Source organism: Indicator indicator, chromosome 31 (genome assembly GCF_027791375.1).
Source record: "Indicator indicator isolate 239-I01 chromosome 31, UM_Iind_1.1, whole genome shotgun sequence".
Taxonomy (NCBI): domain Eukaryota; kingdom Metazoa; phylum Chordata; class Aves; order Piciformes; family Indicatoridae; genus Indicator; species Indicator indicator.
In genome coordinates this window covers 930365-938284 of record NC_072040.1, presented here as the reverse complement: position 1 = coordinate 938284, position 7920 = coordinate 930365, and the positions used below count along the sequence as shown (strand labels likewise).

The 7920-nt window shown below is 42.0% G+C and overlaps 1 protein-coding gene across 2 annotated transcripts; it reads left to right on the top strand.

Annotated features, from left to right (window-relative positions):
* Positions 1-505: 505 nt before the first annotated feature.
* LOC128977158 (transmembrane protein 68-like) lies at positions 506-4330 on the top strand. 2 transcript variants are annotated; one of them, XM_054394627.1, is made up of 7 exons: positions 506-833; positions 1992-2156; positions 2553-2746; positions 3040-3100; positions 3186-3239; positions 3493-3632; positions 4226-4330. In XM_054394627.1, the coding sequence occupies exons 1-7, from the start codon at positions 506-508 to the stop codon at positions 4328-4330; spliced, it is 1047 nt and encodes a 348-aa protein (XP_054250602.1). The 2 variants fall into 2 exon arrangements, with proteins under 2 accessions (XP_054250602.1, XP_054250604.1); XM_054394629.1 differs by lacking the exon at positions 3186-3239.
* The last annotated feature ends 3590 nt before the right edge of the window (positions 4331-7920 follow it).

Below are 7920 nucleotides of genomic sequence, written 5' to 3'. Positions count from 1 at the left end.
CTTCTCACTCTGCCGTTTGTTCCTCTCAGTGCCAAGCTGAGAGCGACCAGAAGCCCAGGCTTGACTCTCTGCAGAGGACTGGGAGAGCCCAGGCCTCTGGTAGCAGTCTTTTTGGCTAATGCTGCTGAAAATACCTATCACTGATCCTTTTTTGCAGTTCTAAAAAGTCAGCCATACATGAGCAGAGGATTCATCTGATCAGCCCTGTTGCACAGATCCTGAGGCTTCCTTGGACTCCAGCACTTGTCCTTTCAGCCTCTATCATCTGGCTGTCTAAAAGGATCCATAGATACAGAGGTAATCTCCTCACCCTTTTCAGGTAGCACTGTATGGCAATTGCCAGCAGCTGTCTTAGCATGGTGGAGACAAAACGTTTCACTCAGGGCTATACCAAAATAGGCATCAGGTATATCCACAGAAAACCTTTTTCCTACATTGAGAAACTTCCATGATTAGAGAAATTAGAGCTTTTTTTGGTGTTGTTTTCTTATCCTCCATGCAGGACATGATAGGCAGAAGAGAATCCTGCTCTTCAGGACAGATCCTGATGACTGACCTAAGCTGCCTTGCCTACGTGCTGGAAGAATGGGCTGTTGTGGAGTACTTGAAGAAATACTTTTTTCATCTGGTCATCGTCTCACTGACAATTACTGCGATATTAGTAATTTTTATAGTTCCTTTAACAATTGTCTTTTTCATTTACCTTTCTAACATTTTGCTTTTAATCTATCAGAGGAACGGTGAGCTAAAAGCCGATCCCTTGAGTGATGTTTGGGATAGTGCAAGGAAAACTATAGCAAGCTTTTGGGATATATATGCAAGAGTATGGCATGGTAAGTATGACATGTCTGAAGCTTTGAATGACAATAAATAGTAAATAGACCTAGGTTTTAATTTTTTTTAAAATTATTTCTACAAAATGGATGGAAATAAATGACATTTACTATGCTCTTGTGTGGCATCTAACCTGAAAGTTTTAAGAGCTGTATGGGTAAGAAATAATTAGGCATCACACTGAAGTTTGTACTGTGGCAGAATTTAAAAGTAACCTGATTTTTCAGATTAATTTCTGTCAACACCTTGTCCCCTAGGAACATCCTCAGCCACGTGCTAGGCTCTTGCTTTTTGCACAGATGTAGTTTAAGGCTGCTAGTAAGACTTTGCTGCCCTAAGGATGAAGAACAGGTGGCTATCTATGTTGCTGTCCTCCCTGACAGGTTTCTCTGTTGATCTTGGAACATCCTGCAGTACAAAACTTTCTCCACTTCTTCCTAGAGCTCTGGTTACTCCCTCCATCCTTCTCCCTGAACAGCTCATAGTAGGAACTGTAGCAGGGATAGAGATGAGGTAGAATAGAGTTCTTAGCTGGCAGCTCTGGCTTTCCAAAGCCTTTGTATACATTAGGCTCTACTTAAACTCTAAACCAAACACAGTAAGAGCCAGGAGAGGGATTTACAGAAGACCATGTCTGTGAGGAAATTTCCTTCCACTGTGAAGTGAACGCATTTAACTCCTGTGGAGAGAAACTCTCTTTGGGATTCTTACGGATTCTGTCTTGGACTTGAAAATCTTGACCAGAGGGATTGTATTATGTAGCATCCCAAACTTTTCATTCTGCCTGACACTGAATGAAAATCACATTTCCATATTTCAGGAAAGCATCCTGACTGCTTGTTTGCCTCTCACTCTGCTGATGAAGGGGTTTCATACCAGTATAGTAATTTGATTTATTTTTTAATTATTGCACTGAGGACTGGGAAAAATTTGATCTAGTGATCCAAGTGACCACAGATTAGTCCACCTGTGGTGTTTGAAGGGCTTTCTCTCTGCTATTGACCAAAAGTTCCATCCAAACTTAGTTCTTTTAAAGGCTGCTGCAGAGGATTTCACAACTCTCTGAAAGTCACTTAACAAAGGACAGTCAACAGTTTTCTGATTTACAGATGAATTGCAGCTATTATTGTCAGTGTATTGCTTTTCATCCCAAACAGGTTATGAACTTCATGGTGTGGAAAACCTACCAGAAGGACCAGGAATTTTGGTGTATTACCATGGAGCTATTCCTATAGACTACCTTTACTTCTTGTCTAGGCTGTTTCTCTGGAAGAAAAGACTTTGTCTGTCAGTAGCTGATCATTTTGTCTTCCGTTTGCCAGGTAAGAACATACTGGCTTTTATGAGGAGGAAGATAAAGCTTAGCAGAAAGTTGCTACAGAAACTTCTTTTTAAGGGGCAAATGAGAAGGTTCTGTTTCAAATTGAAGTGTCCCTAGTAGAGATTTTTACTACAAATAGTTTGCATGGCTGGTGTTTTGAGAATCATGGAAAACAGCATTATTTATTGAGGTGCTCGTGATAAGCTGGGTCATCTTCATAAAGTTTGGACAAAACCACTGTCCTATATTTGCCATTTTGCCAGTGTTTTACTTCCTTTCTATAAATGTGCCTTAATTAAATATATAGCTATTAGATTTCCTTAGATGTATCCTTGTTCCTACATGCAAGCAGTATTTGTGATGTATCATTATGATATGTATTTGTTGTGTATTGCAGGACTTAAGTTGTTATTGGAAGTGACAGGTGTCATGCCAGGTACAAGGGAGGAGTGCCTTGCTGCACTGAAGAATGGATACTTGGTGTCCATCTCACCAGGTGGAGTTAGAGAAGCACTGTTCAGTGATGAAAGCTATCAGCTCATGTGGGGAAATCGAAAAGGCTTTGCTCAGGTTGCTTTAGAAGCAAAAGTGGTGAGTGTTTTATGTTACCAGTCCCTAGTTTGTGCTTATTTCATACATGCTTCACCATAAAATGCAGCTTAGGAATGTTTGTTGGAAAATCTTCCAGACAGAAGAGGTTAGGGAGTAAAGATTTGTTTTCCTTTCCCCACCACTTCCCTCAAGTACCTTAATCCATAGGCAGCAACTTAACTGACTGATCATCATCCTCTGTATTCAAGTGATTTTCTTAGCTGCCTTAACTAGAAGATGGATTCAAACCTGGTATAACATTTCCACCTTTTTGGTTTTTTGTGATTCCTTAGCCCATCATTCCAATGTATACTCAAAATGTCCGGGAAGGATATAGGATGTTTAAAGAACGAAGTAAGACCTTTAAAGCATTTTTTAAGTATTTGAAAGATGTTTCCCCCCCTACTTTTCTCTCAGATTTCTCTCTCTTTTGTCTTAGATTTTGCTTTCCAAACTTGTGCTTGCTTTGGATTCTCTAACACACTTGCTGTGGGTCAGAGGTGTCTTGGATATGGATGTGTGTAACTGGTTTGTGATTTGGCTTCTTTAATGCAGCCTTATTGCAGTGATTTATTAAATCTGTTGAGCTTTGATCTGGTGGCCACTTACTTAAGTCCTGTACTTTCTTCCTGCCTGTCAGGTAAAGCATACATTTCTAAGAAGTCTTCTCTCCTAATCAGATACTAAGTTTGGGTTGTGTTTCCTGTGACTAGAATCTCACTTCTTCCTCCCTTAATCTATTTCAGGGGTTTTTAGGCAGCTGTATGAAAGCACTCGGCTGCCCCTCATGCCTCCATATGGGGGGCTCCCTGTTAAATTTCGCACATACATTGGGGAACCAATCCCATATGATCCCAATGTAACTACAGAGGAACTGGTGGAGAAGGTAAGTCAGCTCTCCTTAAAATATTGAGCTACATACTTTGCCCTTTATTATAAATGCACTTGAAACTAGTTGTGGTGTGGTTAGAAAAAGACAAACAAGACTTCTAATACCTTCTTGAAGCACCAAGCAGTTGAGCTCTAGGATTATTTAATGTATGGACACTTACATGCTATATATGATACAATTACAGAACAAATCACACTGAGATGGACAGATGGAGGTCCCTACTCCAAATCCCTGGTCCCAGCAAGGTCAGCTATGAGACCAGACCAGGGTAGTCAGGCTGTATCCAGCACTTGTGATTAAAACCTTCAGGGATGGAGATCACATGAACTTAGTGTCTGCAGAAGTTAAAGGTTACTTTGATTTAGTAATGTCCAGGTTTGATAAGTCTGAATCATTTGAGCCTATCCAAACTGCAAACACTGGTTTTTATTACTCAGGACAACTAGCCAATAGAAAAGAGAACTTTTTCCCTTAAATTAGGTCTCACATGTGAATTTCCCAATAGTTCTTGAACCTTTGAGAAGAAATTCTACTGTTCTTCCTTGCATAAGCAGGTCTGTGAAGGCAACTTTCTCCTCTCTTTTCAGACCAAGGCTGCTGTTCAGGCTCTCATAAGCAAGCACCAAACAATCCCAGGGAGCATGTGGAAGGCTTTACTGGACCGATTTGATAAGCGTCGTAAAAGCGATTAGAATGCTTCTGTTACTTCATTGTTTTTACAGCATGCAGTGAAAAACAATGTCCTACAGCACTGCTAGCTACCAATTGGTGTTCACCCAGTTTAATTTACAAGTTTCTACATATCTGAAGAAAACAATCAACCTCTTGAAGGTTCCCTGTGACTTTGAGGATATTCTGATACAGAAAGATTGATGAAGAAAATTGATGTGTAATAGCAATGCAGCAGCTAAATTTCCCCAAAGAAATCATGTAGCCAGGATTTTCCTGGTTCCCCAAATAAGTATGTACATACAGCTGACAGCCTCAGTTTGGTTTAAATCTGTGGGTTTATGTTTTGAGCACTTCACGGTCCAGTCTCTGAGAAGAATCTCAGAGCTGGTGTTGTCCCACCAGAAGCCACTTCTTTGATCCCATGCAAGACAGTGTCAGAAGAGAAACTGTCTCCCTTTAGCTAAGGATCTGCTGCTCAGGCCATTGTTCTAGAGGGAAAGCATCCCATGAAACCAGGTATTAGACTCTTACAAACACATCAGCTTTGTGGTTTGATATGCTGGAAAGTAGGAATGCTGCATCCAGGACTTTGCCCTGACAGAAAAAAGGCTTTCCATGAGAGGGGAAAAAAAAAAAAGTGTAAGTGTAGCACTAAGCACACACACTTGGAAAGTAGTTTCAAGTGCAGGCTGGTCCATCCAGGCACTATTGTAGCATCAGCACTGGTTTAGTGGCTGAGGCTGCCCCCAGGCTGGCAATCCCTGTGTCTGCAGCAGGATGTGATGTGCTCACCCTGATCTCTCGGAGCGGGCTGGGAAGAGCTTACTTCTGTAATGCAGCCCTGGGGCTTGGCATCACTGGTGGTTTGCTTGAAAATGCAGTACTGCAATACTGCTGTCCCAGTATGGACTGAACCTAAGTGCCTGTAAGGAAAGGTGGACACAGGCAGTGTTGTCTTCCTAAGAGAGCCTGCAGAACTTGCCACAGAGCAGAATGTGTTTGTACAAGCTGTTGTTACTGGTGGGAGTGGGAGAACTGTGTGTAACATACCCAATATGCCATTAAATGCATCAAGTCTGTTAACTTCAAACACCAAGAAAAGTAACTTTTGTGCCTCATTTTTCCTTCTTGTACTTTTAATGCCTAGATCATCTTTGCCCTCAATATCCTAAACCTTTTTGTACCATTTTAAAGAAACAGATAATATCCTTTTTTTCACTTGAAACCTAAATCTAGGGAGGTTTATGAAAATAAATACTTTGTCTTCTCATTCTGTTTCTCTACAAACATTTCTTGAACGTCTGAAGAAGGGAGCAAGATAGTCAATTGACTTTTTTCTCTGGAGCAAAAAGACAAGAATCCTGTCCTGGAAAAAAAGAAATAGCTCAAATCTGTCCCAAGACACAGGAATGTTTATTTTGAACATCATAATTACAAGTAAATAGGCATTCCAGCAGACTCACCATGCTTAGGAGATGATAAACTGAAACAAACCAGGATGCTGACTGATATGCCTGGAGAGGAACAGGAATTCAAGCCATGAAGTCTTAGCTAGCACACTCCAACAATATCAGCTAAAATTCAGAGCCTGGCCTTCAAGTCAAGTGAAAAAAAACAGGAGAAAGGGCTATCAGCTACTGAAATGGATACAGATGAAGCAGCAAGAGGAATTGAGAGCAACCAGGATCTGCAAGTGTTCCTTTTTCTTTTGAGAAGCTGTGCAGAAGGACTAGACAGCACTCTCTGACTATCCTATTTTTCAAGCACACTGGAAGAACGGCAAAGCTGGTGAAGGATCTGGAGCACAAGCCTTGTGAGGAGCAGCTGAGGAAACTGGGGTGGTTCAACCTGGAGAAAAGGAGGCTGAGGGAAGACCTCACTCTCTACAACTTGCCTGAAAGGAGGTTGGAACGAGGTGGGTGATGGTCTCTTTTCCCAAGTAATGAGTGATATGACAAGAATGGAAATGGCCTCAAGTTGTGCCAGGGCACATGAGGAACAATTTTTTCCCCAAAAGGGTTGTCAAGCTCTGGAACAGGCTGCCTGGGGAAGTGGTGGAGTCCTCATCCCTGAAGGGATTTCCCAGCCATGTAGATGTGGAGCTGAGGGACATGGTGCAGTGGTGACCTGGCAGTGCTGGCTTAACACTTATGATGATCTTAAAGGTCTTTTCCAACTGAAACCATTCTATGATCAGTTAAACCACTTTAATCATCTAAATTTGCACAACCTTTCAAAGTCCTCTCCAAGACCCAGTGCAAGAGGCTGTGCTGCAGCTCAGAGCACTGGCCCTGGGTAGGGGCTGGGTGATCACAGAGTCCTGATTGTCTTTCAAAGCAAGAATCTCAGCCAACATCTTGCAGACCTCAGACATGTGCTGACAATTTGCTCCTAAGTTTTTTCCTGGACTATTCCATCTTGCAGCAGCACCCCTCTATTATCTGCAGCTGGAATAAAAAGGAATTTCTATTAACTGTCTTCTGTCACAGTTGTCTTAAAAGTATTTTCTGGGGTCTCAAAGTGATAGACAAAACTATGACTGTGAAATGTGAGTGGTTTTGGATTATTATTATTTTCTAATAAAAAGGTAAATATTTTTCCCAGAACCATTCTAATAAAGAGAACTTATTGTAATATTATATTAGAAGCCCTCTCTAAATTTGTAACTCTTTCCAGAGCAGTATTAGAGGAACTAGAAACTGGTATTAGAGAAATTGGTTTTTTTTCATACAAATAGAACTGTAATTGCAACTCCCCTTCTACACATTTTCTAGCCCCTCCATCATACAACAAAAAAGAAATTACTCACCTGTAATTTCTGTCAAAACATAAGCAGCACTTAAGAATTTTTTGGGTTGTTTGCCCAGTGAACAGAGTAAAGAAATCCCCTTTCTCAACTTTTTTGTATGTAAGATTTATCCAGCTCAAACTGGAAGATTTTGCATTGGGGGAAAATACCCTATTGGTAACTCTGGAAAAAGAATTGGACAAGAATGCAAATGCAGTTAGATGGACAACTGAGCAAGCACAGGAGCTGAACAGGCAGATGATGTAAATGGCAGAGACAGTCTGGAAGGGCAACAGGCAAGGATCTGAAAGAGCTGGCAGCCACTTCTGGCACAGCTGATCTCACTTGGTGTTAAGGACACAGCTCCTGGCAGTTACATTCCAGTCCAGCTGGCAGATTAGCTATGTGAACTGGTGTGTCTGGTGTAGCTGGAACGCCCCTCCTTTCTTAGATGCGTTTTTCTTTTTCCTTTGTACACAGATCCAGGAATTCCCCAAGGCTGACAGCCAGCCAGAGATACCTGAACAGCCTCAGAAACTCACATCAACTGCAAAGTCCCTGGAATACCAACTGCGGGCAGGAGCCGTGGTGGTGCTTACTGGGGGAGCTGGGCGAGTGGGATTACAGCCGGAATGCCATGCCTGCAGCCCGGAGAGATGGTTTAGAACCACCCTGGGGATAGAAGCAGTGTGGGGGATGCGCGGAAGCCTTTTCTTCCAAGTGGAACGGCTGCACAGCGGGAACCTGGTCTTGGAGCATGCTGCTGCAAGAACACCAGAAGGTTTAGGACGGGACACAAGGGACACGCCAGAGCACCTCAGT